Here is a 16,403-nt window from a genome sequence, read left to right on the forward strand (position 1 = left end):
AGGTGGAAAGAAGCGTACTCCCATGTTCTCAATCATGGAAACAGGCATGAAGGTGTCTCACCTGGCATGAGGCAGGCAGAGGTCGGAAACAGGAAAGATGTCATTTCCACACCAAAAGCCCGTTTTTCCCCAGGACCCACCATCCCCAAATCCACCTCCCAAGGCAGTGACGTGTTGAGTGTGGCTTCCCCATCTTCTGATCAAAGGTCAGAACTTAGCTTCTCTCCCCTGCTCCAGGTTGGTGAAGTCCGAGCCAGTGGGGTCTTTGCCTCTGCAGGTGGAGGGAATACGGCTGAGGGACATCTGTGGAGTTCCTTTTCCTGCCCGCCCTTGACTTAGAGATGGAAAGCAGTGGTAGCCACTGTCCCCTGGGCACCCGGTTTTTCCACTAGCTTCCAAGACAGGCCTGCACACACAGCCTTCCCCATGAAGAAGTGCCCAGAGGTGGCCAGGCGCAGTGGCTCACGCCTGTAATCCCAGCACTTTGGGAGGCCAAGGCAGGCGTTTTGCCCGAACTCAGGAGTTTGAGACCAGCTTGGGCAATGTGGCGAAACCCCGTCTCTACTAAAAAATATAAAAAATTGGCTGGGTGCGGTGGCTCACACCTGTAATCCCAGCACTTTGGGAGGCTGAGGTGGGCGGATCATGAGGTCAGGAGATTAAGACCATCCTGGCCAACATGGTGAAACCCCGTCCCTACTAAAAATACAAAGATTAGCTGGGTGTGGTGGCACATGCCTGTAATCGCAGCTACTCAGGAGGCTGAGGCAGGAGAATCACTTGAACTCAGGAGGTGGAGGTTGCAGTGAGCCGAGATCGCGCCACTGTACTCCAGCCTGGCGACACAGCGAGACTCCATCTCAAAAAAAAAAAAAATTTTTTTTGCCGGGCGTGGTGGTGTGTGCCTGTAATCTCAGCTACTCAGGAGGCTGAGGCACGAGAATCACTTGAACCTGGGAGGCGGAGGTTGCAGTGAGCTGAGATCGTGCCACCGCACTCCAGCCTGGATGACAGAATGAGACTCTGTCTCAAAAAAGAGAAGTGTCCAGAGGTGAAGGCTTGCAGGAGAGGCAGCACTTGGCATCCTTGCCCTACAGGTATAGCCCCAGAGGAGTGGATGGCCATCCAGAGCTTGCTGTCACTGGCCTCAGTCTTGGGTTCCCCAAGCCCTGTGCCCAGACGACCTCACATAGAGAGGCTTGGGGACCCAGCTGTGTGGCCCTGCGCAAACTCTCTGAGCCTAGAAAATGAAAATCATACCTGCCTTCCAAATGAGGTGATAGCGGGGCTGGTGAGAGGAAAGGCCAGGAGAAGCAAATCATACCTAGTGTGACCTGGATCCAGGGTGTGAGTGTGGCTGCAGAGCAGGGTGAAGTGCCCACGAGGCCTTCCCGGAGCACAGCCAGGCGAGGGCTGCAGGGCAGGAGCTGTGCAGAGCTGGGGGCCAGGGAGTTCCAGTGGAGGGGGTGGGACAAGTAGACTTGGATCCCAGCTTCTGGCCCTCTTAGGTTCTGGCTTAGAGCTAGGAGAGAGGGTGAAGGGTGAACTCTCAGCCCGTCTGCATCTGACACCATATCCTCAGCCTCCCCTTCTGTGGCAATAAATGCCCCACCCTGCTCCCATCCTTGGGGCCCATCCCTCTTCACTCCTTGAGGGCTTTTCTCCTACAGTCGCCCTCTCTCCTGCACCGCGGGTTCTCCCCTCTGCCAGGACTTTCCGCCCACTTACATGCATCCCAAGTGGATATAGCTCAATATCAAAGACCAAAGACTTCCAGATTCCCTTCAGCTACCATGCCTTGTCTCTGCTCCCCTTAGAGCAAAACTCTTCCAAAGAGCTGTGTGTGTTCCCCGTCTCCACTTCTGCCCACTCCCTTCCAGTTTTTTCCTCACAATCCCACCAAAAGTTTCCTTTCCACAGTTGCCAGTGACCTGGGTTGCCCAGTCCTATCAGTAGCATTAGATGCAAATAATCACCCGCTTGAGTCTTTCCACCTGGCCTGTGGACAGCTCTGTGCTCTCCTCTCACCTCCCTGGCCTCTCCTTCTTGGCCTCCCTTGCTATGGTGTCCTCAGCTTCCCAGCCTCAAAACCCTGGAGGACTCGGGGCTCCAGCCTCTAATGTAGCCTCCTCTCTCCCCACACTCAGCCCTAAAGGGAGCTCACTCGGCCCCATGGTGTGAAATGTGCTCCCCTGGGGAGACTTCCCTCCTAGTAAATGCAGACTCGGTTCTTCAGTTCCGAGGCCGAAAACTGGGGAATCCTCCTCGATTCCTGTTTCTCTTGTACCCACCATCTAATCCATGAGCAAATCCTCCAGGCTTATCCTGACAGTGCCTTGCCCCTTCCTCTACTGCGATTATCTCTTGTCTGGATATTGCAATAGGCTCCTAATTATCCCTGCTCCCACTCTCTTCTCCCTGTAGCCTGTTCTCCACTCAATAGCCAGAGATTTTTCAGAGCTGAGCAGATCGTGTTGGATTGCTGATCCAAACTGTGCAGAGTGTCCCACCTACCTAGGTGTGTAAGCTGAAGCCTTACCTGTGAGGGGCCCACATGGTCTGATCTCCCAGGAGCTGCTGGATCTTAATTCCTCTTACGCTTCCCCTCCTCACTGGCCTCTCAACATTCCTCAAACACCACTCAGCCTCAGGGCCTTTGCACGGACCTTTGGTCCTGTTCATCCTGCTGCTGCCCTCAGGCCCGTGTGGCTTGCTCCCTCATTCAGGTCTTGGCTGAAATGTCACCTCAGGAGGCCTTCCCTTCTCCAACCCCTCTTTTTTTTTTTTCTTACTCATATTTCCCACTCCTTGGCATTAATTATTCATTTGTCTCTCCCACAAGAATGCAAGCTCCAAGAAAAGAGGAAATGTTTTTCCCTGTTGTATCCTTGGCACCCAAAATACTGCTTGGCCCATCACAGGTGCACAATAAATATTCGTTTGCAGAATGAAGTTCCCTCTTGCTGCTGGAATTGGGTCCCAAATCCAGATGTGCTACTCAAGATATTTTAACTGATGCCTTAGCCCAAAAGACACCTGGGTTTTCTCATAGGCTCAGAAGTAAGAAGATAGACTCCTACCCCAAGCAAAGAAGAGGAAATCAGCTGTGTAGGGACAGTTTGGAGCACAAGGCAACTCAGGTGGAAGGTGCTGACTCAGACCCTGAAGCAGCTGTGCCCAGTCACCAGGAGTTAAGGCTGGACCAGAGCAGAGCTGCCCAAGGTCCGCCAGAGACTAAAGGCAAAGGGATGGCCTTTTGGTGCAGAAAGTGGAAGAGCCTCTATCTAACCTGCACGCCAGCTCCAGACTGGTTTTATTTTTAAGTAAACTATTTTATTTTAGAATACCTTTAGATTTACGGAAAAGTTGCAAAAATAGTAGAAAGAGTGGCTATATACCGCCCTGCCAGTTTCCCTTACTGTTAACATGTTACATTCATGTGCATTTGTCATAACTAGTGAGTCAATCGTGATGCACGATTATTAACTAAAGTCCCTATTTTGGCCGGGCGCGGTGGTTCACTCCCATAATCACAGCACTTGGGGAGGCTGAGGCAGGTGGATCATCTGAGGTCAGGAGTTCAAGACCAGCCTAGCCAATGTGGTGAAACCCCATCTCTACTAAAAATACAAAAATTAGCCAGGCATGGTGGTGGGCACCTGTAATCGCAGCTACTCTGGAGGCTGAGGCAAGAAAATCGCTTGAACCCGGGAGGCGGAGGTTGCAGTGAGCCAAGATTGCACCACTGCACTCCAACCTGGGCGACAGAGTGAGACTCTTTCTCAAATAAATAAATAAATGTCCCTATTTTATGCATGTCCTTAGTTTTTCCCTAATGTCCTTTCTCCATTTCAGACTCCCACCCAGAATGCCACACTACGCTTGGTCATTCTGTCTTCTTTTTTGTTGTTGATTTTAGAGACCAGGTCTTGCTCTGTTGCCCAGGCTGGAGTGCAGTGGTGCCATCCTAGTTCACTGCAGCCTGGAACTCCTGGGCTCAAGCCATCCTCCCACCTCAGCCTTCTGGGTATCTGGGACTACAGGCATGTGTCATTACACCTGGCTCTTTGTTTTGTTTTGTTTTCTTTCGTTTTTTTTGGTAGAGATAGGGTCTTGAACTGACCTCAGTTATCGATCCTCCTACCTTGGCCTCCCAAAGTGCTAGGATTACAGGCGTGAACCAACACATCCAGCCCATTCTGCCTTCTTAGGATCCTTTGGGCTGTGACATTTTCTTAGACTTTTTGATCTCTATTTTTGATGACCTTGGCAGTTTTGAGGAGTATTGGTCAGGCATTTTGTAGAATGTCCCTCAGTTGGGGATTGTCTGATGTTCTTCTCGTGGCTGGATGGAGGTTATAGGTTGTGGGGAGGAAGACCTCAAAGGTGAATGCCCTTCTCAGCGCAGCCTGTGAAGGGCACATGCCGTCAACATGACATCACGGATGAGGTTGACCTGGGCTCCTCACTGTAAAGTCCCACACACCTGCTCCCATGCTGTTCTCTTTGGAAGGAAGTCGCTGGTGCAGCCCACACTCGGGTGAGGTGTTGATTATCCCTACGTGCATCATCTGGGATTCTCCTGTACAGGAGGTTTCAGACTAATCTTTAAACTGCTTCTTTCGCCACCCCTTTCACCTGCCGTGTCCAAGGACTGACAGCATTAATAGCTGTCACTGTCACCTACAGGGCATTGCCTTTGAGCCAGGCTGCTGCTGAGTGCCTTACATGGTTTATTTCATTGAGTCCTTAAAGCAGCCCTCCCTGTGAAATCAATTCTGCTGATGCTTCCTTTTGCAAAGGAGGAAACCAAAGGTCAGAGCCTCCCCTCCCAACTCTAGAGCCTCCCATCTAACCACTTATGTTGCGACCTGAACACTCACAGTCATCCCAGACTTCACATGGCCAAAGCAAGACTCCTGATTTCCCTTGATCTTCCCCAGTCGGCAATGGCACCAGCCTCCATCCTGTCACTCCAGCCAGAAACCCGGACTCATCCTGCGCCGCCCCTCCCAGTCCATCAGCAACTCTTGTCCATGCTGCCTCCCAAACGCTGTTACCACCTATAAGCCAGGGTACCTTCCTCACATAGAGTCCTTTGTCGTCCTGTCCTCCCAGTGCCCTCTGAATAGAGGCCAACCACCGTCCACCAGGCCTGTGGTCTGGCTCACTACCTTCACTTCTAGTTGCTTTCCCCCTGCCATGCTCACCACTCTCGAGCCACACCTGACCTTTCAGTGCTCACATCCCTCTTCCAACCCCAGAGTAAGCTCCTTTTCCTTTAAGATGTGGCCTTTGTATCACCTCCTCCAAGAGCCTTCCCCAACCACCCCACCCAAAGCCTGGTTGTTAGCCTCTGTCTCTTCAGTCATAGAGTTCACTATTACCTGCAGCAAATGTCTCTGTACCACATTCGAATGAGAGCTCCAGGAGGACAAAGACCCAAGCCGCCGGACTCATTGCAGTATCCAGCACCCTGGCATGCGGCGGACCCTCGATAAAGGTTGGTTCAATGCGTGAGTGAGGGTTAAGTCACTCGTCCAATGCACACAGATCGGCTGAGAAGAGGTCAGGTTTCTAAACCCCATCATCTGACTCAGGCCATATCTCAGGGCCCTACTCAGATCCCATCTTCCCAACCATCCATACATCTGGCTTTTATTAACTTCCTACTAGTTCGTGTCCTAGGTACAGCATTAACCTAGGTTGGGTCCCAACCTATACAGGAACTCTAAGGCCAGTAGGGGAGACAAGCAGACCATCGCCACACAGCATGACAGGTTGCACTGGTGCACACAGGAGGGATGTCCACCCTGCAGGAAGAGGTGTCCAAGAAGATGTCCCAAAGGGAATGACACCTGAGTGGCATACTGAAGACATCTGACAAGGATGGATGTTCTGGGCATAGGAAGTAGCATGAGATAAGGGAGATAAGAGAGATAAGGGAGAATGTGGCTGATGCCAAGAACCACACAGGGCTCAGTGCAGCTGGAGACCATGGGGATGGTGAGTGCCAATGGGAGCGGAGGAAGAGTCTAGGCCCTGAGGAGCCTCGTAGCTGTTACTGTTACTACTTTGAGCCAGAGCAAGGATTGCACACTCTGTCCTGAGAGACAGGGGAGCTGGCGAAGGGACCTAGGCAGAGAAGTGAGACGACATATTTTAGAAAGATCTCCTTAATACAACATGCCGGGAGAAACAAGACTGGCTCTGCAGACCAGCAGATGAGCTTGAAGGCTGCGGCAGCCATTTAGAAAAGATGGGATGAGGACATTGTAAAGGTGGAAGGGTTAGAGGGAAATAGATAAATCTGAGAGTGACTTAAGAGGTTGAATTAATAGGTTTTGGTAGCTGGTTAGAAAACAAGAGTTGAGGCCGGGCATGGTGGCTGACGCCTGTAATCCCGGAGACCAAGGCAGACAGATCACTTGAGGTCAGGAGTTTGAGACCAGTCTGGCCAACATGGTGAAACCCTGTCTCTACTAAAAATACAAAAATTAACCGGGCATAGTGGCGGGCACCTGTAATCCCAGCTACTTGGGAAGCTGAGCCACAAGAATCGCTTGAACCTGAGAGGCAGAGGTTGCGGTGTGCCGAGATTGCGCCACTGCACTCCAGCCTGGGCAGGCGACAGAGTGAGACTCCGTCTTAAAAAAAGAGGCCTGGCATGGTGGCTCAGCACCTTGGGAGGCCGAGGCGGGCAAATCACCTGAGGTCAGGAGTTCGAAACCAGCCTGACCAACATGGTGAAACCCCGTCTCTACTAAAAATACAAAATTAGCCGGGCGTGGTGGCGCATGCCTGTAATCCCAACTACTCAGGAGGCTGAAGCAGGAAAATCACTTGAACCCTGGTAGCAGAGGTTACAGTGAGCCGAGACAATGCCATTGCACTCCAGCCTGGGCAACAAGGGTGAAACTCCATCTCAAAAAAAAAAAACAGAGTTGAAAGAGAGTCCAGGACAGACTGACTGTCCTGTGTGAACATCCCTGCAGGAGATTTGGACAGGACTTAGTGCTATTCCAACTGGAAGTGGAATATATGGGTCTGGGTAGAGCTCAGGGGACTGATCTGGGCCAGAGATGGAGATGTGGGCCTCCCCACCGTGTGGGAGAGCTGACGTTGGGGAGAGGTGAGCTCATCCCTCGCTGGGCTCATCTCCTTCCTGATCACATGGGCACCTACTGTCCACACCACACAGCTCACGCTTGCTTCTGTTCAGTCTCTGCCGCCTCATTTGTGGCTCACCTTCATTCTGAGTGCATCTCTGTCCAAAAACACTGCAGGCAGAAGCTGCCCCGTATTTCTCATTCTTTTTCCACACCTTGCACTCAGGGTCTGTTGACTACTAAGCTTGATGGTGATGAGAATAAACAACCACTAGGAATAGTGTTTATGTACAAGGCCTAATGTTAAGCCTTTATGCCTTTTTCGTTTGTTTGTTTTTGTTTTTTGAGACAGAGTCTTGCTCTGTCCCCCAGGCTGGAGTGCAGTGGCACGATCTCGGCTCACTGCAAGCTCCGCCTCCTGGGTTCGCGCCATTCTCCTGCCTCAGCCTCCTGAGCCACCACACCCGGCTAATTTTTTGTATTTTTAGTAGAGACGGGGTTTCACCGTGTTAGCCAGGATGGTCTCGATTTCCTGACCTCGTGATCCCCCCGCCTCGGCCTCCCAAAGTGCTGGGATTACAGGCGTGAGCCACCGCGCCCAGCCCCTTTATGCGATTTTATTGCATTCTCTGGATGACCCAACAAAGTAGGTAATAGGAACCCTGCTTTACAGATGAGGAAGCAGGTAAAATAACAGACCATGCCTAAAAAGCGACACCACTAGCAAATGGAGAAACGTGGCTTTGAACTTAGCTGAGTCTGACCCCAAGGCCTGCGGTCCCTCCACTGAGCAGGGCAGGACCAGTCTACCCTGGCTGGGAGGTCACAAGGAAGAGAGGGTGCAGATTTGCCATAAGGCCACAGGACAGGAACCAGGAGCCTCTGGGGACAGCTTTGAGTAGACTGATTCTTGGCTCAGTGGCAGAAAGAACCAACAACTAGTGGTGTCCAAGGTAGACAAGGGCCCCTCAGGAAGCTTAGGAAGCTGGGGAGACATGGTCTTTAAGGAGCCTCCCATCTTGAGCACTTATGGGTGAATGTGCTGACTTTTCTTTTTTTTTTTTTTTGAGACAGAGTCTCACTCTGTCGCCCAGGCCTCTCAGGTTCAAGCAATTCTCCTGCCTCAGCCTCCCAAGTAGCTGGGACTACAGGCAAGAGCTACCACACCTGGCTAATTTGTTGTATTTTTAGTAGAGACGGGATTTCACCATGTTGGCCAGGCTAGTCTCAAACTCCTGACCTCAAGTGATCCGCCCATCTCGGCCTCCCAAAGTGCTGGGATTACAGACGTGGGCCACTGTGCCCGGCCTTATCTGCTGACATTTCAAGTGGGATGATAGCCTTGGCACAAGTGCCCCAGCCACTTCAGAGAAAGGGAGGGAATCTAGCCAAAAGAAAAAGAATAATTTAAGGAAGCAGATTTCAGTGGGACGAGAGCTTCTGAGGATCTAAAGGGATGCAGTAGGAGAAGTGGGAGTGATTTTCAGGGAGGAAACAGTAATATTAAAAGTAGCAAGAACAACTTCCCAGGCATGGGATGGCAGGGGGCTGCTGAGCACTGTGGAAAGAGCATAAGGAGCTGAATCACCACTGGGCATGGATTTCTTCCTTTATTCTCCATTTACTCAGTGCCCATCAGCAGCCTGGCATGAGATCAGCAGCTGCTGGGGGAGCACAGGACAGTGCAGGATGAAGTAACAGTCTCTTCCTTTGGGAGACACACAGTGCAATCCTCAGAGACAAGATAAAAAGCCAAGTGGCTGAAAGGGCCGAACACATGCGAGGCTAAGCAACAAGAGCATGAGAACCAGCAGGGGAGGCCCAGCCTTCCCCCACCAGCACACCGGGCGGAGCAGCCAGCGCCTAAGGAGAATCACAAAGGAACCACTGAAGCCCACAGACGGTGAGCAGAACAATCGGAGCCAGGAACCTGTACAAGTCACAAAGGGAGCCTGAGAAGTGTTCTCTCCATTTACCGGGAAAAAGGTGATAAAATAAATGTGCTCCTTGGCCGGGCGCAGTGGCTCACGCCTGTAATCCCAACACTTTGGGAGGCTGAGGCGAGCGGATCACCTGAGGTCAGGAGTTTGAGACCAGCCTGGCCGACAAAAAATTAGCCAGGTGTGGTGGCAGGCGCCTGTAATCCCAGCTACTCGGGAGGCTGAGGCAGGAGAATGGCGTGAACCTGGGAGGCGGAGGTTGCAGCGCCACTGCGCTTCTGCCTGGGGAACACAGCAAGGCTCTTTCTCAAAACAAACAAACAAACAAAAAAGCCCATTGAGCCTGGTGCAGCCGCCTTTCACTTCTCTGAGCCTCAGTTTCTTCACCTGCAAAACAGAGACACTGAAACAGCACTTTCAATCCAGGGCGCACAGCACAGGCACCACTTAAGCTTTAAAGCCACAAGAGGCGGCCGGGCTCCGTGGCTCACACCTGTAATCCCAGCACTTTGGGAGGCCGAGGTGGGACGATCGCTTGATCCCAGTAGTTCAAGAAGAGCCTGGGCAACATACGGACAGCCCATCTCTACAAAAAATAAAAATTAGCTGGGCATGGTGAGCACCTGCCTGTAGTCCCAGCTACTCAAGAGGCTGAGGCGGGAGGATCACTTGAGCCCAGGAGTTCAAGGCTGCAGTGAACTATGATTGTGGCACTGCACTGCACCCTGGGTGACAGTGGGACCTCAGCTCTTAAAAAAAAAAAAAAAAGTCCACTTTGGGAGGCCGCGGTGGGCGTATGGTAAATGGTAAATGGTAAAAATAATGGTAAAACCCTATCTCTACTAAAACACAAAAATTAGCCAGGTATGGTGGCATGCACCTGTAGTCCCAGCTACTCAGGAGGCTGAGGCAGAAGAATCGCTTGAACCCAGGAGGCAGAGGTTGCAGTGAGCCAAGATTGCACCACTGCACTCCAGCCTGGGCGACAGAGCATGACTCCATCTCAAAAAAAAAAAAAAAAAAAAAGTCCCAAGAGGTGCCCAGGATTCACCCTGGCACCACCAAATCTCAATCTCTAGAAGGAAAGCCTTCTAAGAAAGTAATTTCTCAAAAGATTTTGAAACCCAGTGTCATGAAGAACAAAAGTGCCTTGTGCTCCATATTCTGTTTCCTCCCTGTGAACAGAACATGCTGGGCAGCTGGGAGTCCAGTCATGGTCGGATGTAGTCTCTATGCACAGAGGCAGACTTACCAAAATGCAATCAGTGCAACATATATGTAGGTATATATTTTGAGACAGGGTCTGGCTTTGCCGCCCAGGCTGGAGTTCAGTGGCATGATGTTATTTCTGCTCACTGCAACCTCCACCTCCTGGCTTGAGCCATCCTCCCACCTCAGCCTCCTGAGTTGCTAGGACTACAGGTACACACCACCATGCCTAGCTAGTTTTTGTATTTTTGTAGAGATGGGGTTTCACCATGTTGCCCAGGCTAGTCTTGAACTTCTGAGCTCAAGCAATCTGCCTGCCTCGGCCTGACAAAGTGCTGGGATTACAGGTGTGAGCCACTGTGCCCAGCCCAACCAGTGGCAATATATCTGGAAAATAAGGCCAATGTGAGGGCTGAAGGATCACAGATCCCAAACGCAACAGACCCCAACCTCAGGGGCCCTGGAGGAAAACTGACCAGCTGAAATGGACAAGGATAAACACAAGGTCAGCACTGATGCAAATAACATAATCAATGGACATAAGAAACAACAGAAGTTGCTTCCCGAGAGGGGGGGCTGGATGGCTGAGGACAGCAGTCACAGAGATAACTACATTTCATTGTAACTTGCTTGTTTGCCTTTTTTTTTTTTTTAGTTTTTTTAGTTTTTTTTTTTTTTTGAGACAGAGTCTGTCTCTGTCACCCAGGCTGGAGTGCAGTGGTGCCATCTCAGCTCACTGCAACCTCCGCCTCCCGGGTTCAAGCGATTCTCTTGCCTCAGCCTCTCCAGTAGCTGGGACTACAGGCGTGCGCCACCACGCACAGCTAATTTTTGTATTTTTAGTAGAGACAGGGTTTCACTATATTGGTCAAGCTGGTCTCAAACTCCTGACCTCAGATGATCGATCCACCTGCCTCAGCCTCCCAAAGTGTTGAGATTACAGGTGTGAGCCACTGAGCCCAGTGTTTGTATGTCTTTTGAATGTTGCACAAATGAAAGTATTGGCTATCTGGAAAAAATCATTCCAGTCACGGTGTCTCATGCCTGTAATCCCAGCACTTTGGGAGGCCGAGATGGAGGACCACTTGAGACCAGCCTGGGCAACATATCGAGACCCTGTCTCTAAGAAAATAAATTGGAAAAAAAAAAAAAAAAGCCAGGTGTAGTGGCATGCACTTGTAGTCCTAGCTTCTTGGGAGGCTATGATGGGAAGATTTTGTGAGCCCAAGAGTTTGAGGTTACAGGCTGGGCCGAGGCCAAGGTGAGTGGATCACCTGAGGTCAGGAATTTGAGACCATCCTGGCCAACATGGTGAAACCCGTATCTACTAAAAATACAAAAAATTAGCTAGGTGTGGTGGTGGGTGCTATAATCTCAGCTACTGGGGAGGTTGAGGCAGGAGAATTGCTTGAACCCTGGAGGCGGAGGTTGCAGTGAGCCAAGATCGTGCCACTGCACTCCAGCCTGGGAGACAGACTCCATCTCAAAAAGAAAAAAAGGAGTTTAAGGTTACAGTGAGCTATGATCACACCACTGCACACCAGCTTGGATGATAAAGTAAGAACCTGTCACTTAAAAAAAACCATTGGCAGAGCACAGGTTTGAGAAGAACCTGGTTGGATGTAACTGAGATGTGTAAAATAGAGGGTCTTCACTTGTGTCAAAGGCAGCCTGATTTGCAGCTTTTTTTTGTGGACAGGTGGCATCCTTATTATGGGGGGACCGTCCCACTGATCTTTGCAGTTCATTTCTTGTCTCTGGTCACTGGGCCCTGGGCTGATCACCACCTTCTAAGCAGGACCCAGACCGACAAGCTAGACTACACCCAGAAAGGAGAAATTGGGATGGGGAAGGGTCAGGAAACTGCGGTAGGACAGAGTGAAGGGACCAGGGGCAGCCCAGGGAAGAGATGAGACCACGCGGGGCACCATCGCTGTCTTCAAATACCTTAACTGACACAAGGGAGCAGCCTTCTTTCTGAAGACAGAGCTAGGGCTGTGGATGAGCACTGCAGGAAGGCACTTCGGGGTCTATCAGAGGAAATTTTTGCAAACCTTTCGAGTTGTCTCAGAGCCAAACGTAGTAAGCTACCTGTCACCGGATGTGCTTGAGCTAAGGGCGCTGAACCACCTCTGTCAGAGACGGTGCATCCCCCACCAGATGTGACCCCGGGATGCGGAGCCTGGGGTCAGATCTGCGAGCCAGATAACAGCGGCACTCACTTCTCGGGTCTTCGTGAGCATTAAGTCAATGAACCCAGGGCACCAAAGCGCGCAACACGCAGTAGGCGCTCAATTAGTGGCGCCTCGCTCTGTACTCCAGGAAGCCCAACCTTCTCCCTGCGCCTCAGTTTCTCCCGACGTCCTCGATGGCGCCATGGCGCCACACTAGGTACCTTCGGGTTCGACCTCCCGAGCAGCTCCACACGCTGAGGCCCCGCGGCATTTTGCGGCCGAGGGCACCCCTCGGGGCTGGCGGGCCCTGGGAACTGCGCCCCGGGCGGGTCCTCGCCCCGCCCCCGCCTCGATGGCCCCGCCCCGTCCCCCTCCCGCTGGAGCCGGCCCGGCCCGCGCTCCTTTAAGGCAGCGAACGGGCCAAGAGAAGCGTGTTTCGCCCCCTCCGACGCCACCGAGGTAGCGGCTTCACCTTTAAGGCGGCGCGGGGGCTGCTGGGAAGGCCGGCGGGATGGAGGCGGCGGGACCGGCTCGTGGCTGCGGGTCCGGGTGAAGCGGGAGGCAGCCGGAGTCGGAGCCGGGCCCGAGCACCAGGCGCAGGTCGGCGCGGGCCGATTGGGCCGGGAGACGGGGTCAGGCCCTAAAGCGGGGGAGGAGGCTCCGGGTCGGCCTAGGGGAGGGGGTCGTCATGGGCGCGGCCTGTGGGAGGATCGGGCCAGCCCTGGTAGGGGGCGCGGTCCTGGGTGGCCCGGGGCGGGGGCGCGGCCTTTTCAGGGAAGGCCTTAGGGCGTTGCGCTGGCCTAGGGGAGGGGTCGTCGTGGGCGTGGTCTGGAAGGACTGGGGGCCGCGTACTCAGCCCCTCTAGTGGGAGGGCCTCCGCAGGGTCGGCTCGTCGGGAGGATGGGCTCCGCGGCTTGGCCTGCCTGTTGGAGATGGGGCTGTCCGAGGGGCTGGGCCCGGATCGCCGGAGGGGCCAGGGTCTCCTGCACAGGAGTGAGCCCCCACGTTCCCCATACCTGTCCTGGTTAGGGGGTCCCCGGGGAAACCCGGACACTAAGCCGCCTAAGTCAGCCTGAGCCGGTGGTCTGGGGCCGAAGCAGGATCCGGCTGCACCGCATTGCGTCTCCCAGGCCTAGACAAGCTAGGCGCGCCCTCTGTAGGCCAAGCGCGGGCACGGTGCGGGCTGCCGGCTGGGTGACCTGGGCACACGGGAGACTCAGGCGTCCGGGGACCGCCTGTTTACCTAATCCGGGGCGGACGGCGGTGTGGCCCCAGGCCCGGCGCCCGCCTGCCCGCACCCTCGTCCTCACAGACGCCACAGCCATGGCCATGATGGTGCTTCCGCGGGAGGAGAAGCTGAGCCAGGATGAGATCGTGCTGGGCACCAAGGCTGTCATCCAGGGACTGGAGACTCTGCGTGGGGAGCATCGTGCCCTGCTGGCTCCTCTGGTTGCGCCTGAGGCCGGCGAAGCCGAGCCTGGCTCGCAGGAGCGCTGCATCCTCCTGCGTCGCTCCCTGGAAGCCATTGAGCTTGGGCTGGGGGAGGCCCAGGTAGGTCAGTCTGGGGCACTGAGGTGGGAGGTCACTGGAGGGATCGAGCCTTCAAGAGGAATCCGGTAATGTAGGAGAAGAATCTGAGCAGGGAACCGTCTGTTTCCTGGAGCCCCATGTTAGGACCCCAGTAAATACCTTTTGAAGAAATAAATGCACTTTGGCGACCCCAGCCCTGCCCTAAGAGACCATGATCACCCTCGCCCCCACGCAGAGCCCCATTTCCGGCTCCCCTCTACCTAAGGGAGACTGGATGGCATATGAGAACAGAAAGAAAATCCTTAAGGAAACACAGCCTCCCACCAATTCATTCTTCTATTCACTTGTTAACAGATGAGTTATTGAGGGCCAGCCAGGGTGTTAGGTGGATATAGGGCCCAACAAAATAGACAAGATTCCTGCCCTATTAGAGACAAAAACACACATACAGAAATAATTGGTTGTTACAAATTGTGATGAGTTCTGCAGAGAAAAGAACAAGATTTTATGATAGCTCGCAGCAGCGAGTCTTGTCTACTGGTCAGGCAGGACTTCTGTGAGGAAATGACAAACTGAAACCTGAGGGAAGAAATGAACCAGCCTCCAGGAAAGGGAGGCAGGGGAGAAGTTGCATGTGCAAAGGTCCTGGGGTAGGAAAAAGCTTGTGGTGGAGGAACTCGGGGAAGAACTGTGTGACTGGAGCTTCATGGAAGGGAGAGAGGGACAGAAGAGGCCTGGGGAGAAGCCAAGAGCCAGATCATGGCCTGGTTGGTTTGGGTTTTATTCTCAGGAAATCAGAAAGCCTCTGGAGGGCTTTAAGCAGGCAGGCAACACAGTCTGACTTGAGTTTCTAAAAACTCTCTCTGGCTGAGATGTGGAGAATAAACCTCAGTGGGTCGAGGATGGAATCACTCTCCAATGAGTGGTTAGGAAGCCACTGCTGGAATTCAAATGAGAGCTGGTGCTTGGAATTAAGGGGTGGCTATGACAGTGGAGAAAAGGAACCAGTTCTGGATGTTCTGGAGGTAGGTCCAGCAAGACCTGGGGGTGGAATAAGGGAGAGAGAGAGGAAGGCAGTATCACTCCCAGGTTTGTGATTTAAGCAAATTAAGGGAGGAGAGGGCCTTGGTGGATCAGAACTGTTTTGGCCCCCTTTAATTGAGGCTGCCAGGATGATATGCAGTTGGAGATGTCCAGGAGCCATTGGGATGTACAAGGAGTTAGACTTGTTTTATTCCCCTCAGAGCTTGGCTGAGCCCCTGCCTGGCACGTGAACCCTGGGGAAGCTGTATCATTTTGGTTTCCTTGTCTTTAAAATAGGGATCATGCCATCTGCTGTGTACACTTCCAGGCTGTTGGGGGAATTTTTTTTTTTTTTTTTTTAAAGCTAGTGGTTATGGAAACACCTGTCACTTAGGCATTTGCTAACCAACTACGAAGTACAGGGTCTCAGACAGCCTGGCCCTCTGCAAGGACATTCACTCCCTGCCAGTTGGCCGTCAGAGGTAGAGAGGACCACTCAGGGGCCCCACACCTGGTGGAGCACGTGCACTCTCACAGAGGGGGAACAATCTGCACGGAGGGCATGGGCATCAAGTCCATGTGTGAAGCTGGAGCAAAGTGGGAGGTGTAACTAGCTGGAGACACAACTGCAGAAATGATCCTGGACCAGGAAGGACTGGGAAAGGGTGGAGGCCAGGCGTGGTGGCTCACGCCTGTAATTCCAGCACTTTGGGAGGCCCAGGTGGGAAGACTGCTTAAATCCAGGACTTCATGAGACCCCGTATCTACAAAAAATAATTTTTCTTTTTTTTTTTTGAGACAGTCTCGCTCTGTTGCCCAGGCTGGAGTATAGTGGCACAATCTCAGCTCACTGCAGCCTCTGCCTCTCAGGTTGAAGTGATTCTCCTGCCTCAGCCTCCTGAGTAGCTGGGACTACAGGCATGCACCACCACACCCAGCTAATTTTTGTATTTTTGGTAGAGATGGGGTTTCACCATGTTGGCCAGGATGGTCTCGAACTCCTGACCTCGTGATCTGTCCACCTCAGCCTCCTGAAGTGCTAGGATTACAGGTGTAAGCCACCATGCCTGGCCAAAAAATTTTTTTAATTAGCCAGCTGTGGTGGTGTGCACCCGTAGTCCCAGTTACTCAGGAGGCTGAGGTGGAAGGACCACTTGATCCTGGAAGGTAGAGGCTGCAGTGAGCTGTGACGGTGCCATAGCCCTTCGGCCCAGGTGACAGAGTGAGACATTGTCTTAAATTTAAAAAAAAAAAAAGAGAGCAAGAAGGGAGGTTGGACCCTAGGCAGGAAGGCAGGAAGAGACTGGAAACTAAGGAAAGGAGTTACAGAGGCTGGGGAGAGGGGTGGGGGTTGAGGCCAAGGCCTTTGGATACTTTTCCTGCCCCTGTGGCTCCTCATGCCAACTGAGCATTTGGGA

The 16,403-nt window shown here is 52.8% G+C and overlaps 2 protein-coding genes across 12 annotated transcripts in view; one reads left to right on the forward strand and one right to left on the reverse strand.

The window, feature by feature from the left end:
- LOC109028867 (uncharacterized) lies at window positions 1–13,757 on the reverse strand. Its single transcript, XM_063693708.1, has 4 exons — window positions 13,731–13,757; window positions 13,449–13,564; window positions 1,325–1,522; window positions 1–334 (listed from the first exon to the last, which is right to left on the reverse strand). The coding sequence occupies exons 1-4, from the start codon at window positions 13,755–13,757 to the stop codon at window positions 208–210; spliced, it is 468 nt and encodes a 155-aa protein (XP_063549778.1). The 3' UTR covers window positions 1–207.
- Window positions 12,792–16,403, forward strand: part of KLC2 (kinesin light chain 2) — a 10,231-nt gene continuing 6,619 nt past the window's right edge. For 2 of the 11 annotated variants that reach the window (XM_055354533.2, XM_055354537.2), the window contains exons 1-2: window positions 12,871–13,032; window positions 13,745–13,983. In XM_055354533.2, coding sequence (XP_055210508.1) covers window positions 13,756–13,983 — 228 coding nt within the window. In that variant the 5' untranslated portion in view covers window positions 12,871–13,032; window positions 13,745–13,755. Of the gene's footprint in view, window positions 13,065–13,707; window positions 13,984–16,403 lie in introns of all 11 variants that reach the window. The other 9 variants (XM_055354534.2, XM_055354538.2, XM_031015802.3 and 6 more) reach the window with 8 other exon arrangements.

This window comes from Gorilla gorilla, chromosome 9 (assembly GCF_029281585.2).
Source record: "Gorilla gorilla gorilla isolate KB3781 chromosome 9, NHGRI_mGorGor1-v2.1_pri, whole genome shotgun sequence".
In the NCBI taxonomy this organism is placed as follows: domain Eukaryota; kingdom Metazoa; phylum Chordata; class Mammalia; order Primates; family Hominidae; genus Gorilla; species Gorilla gorilla.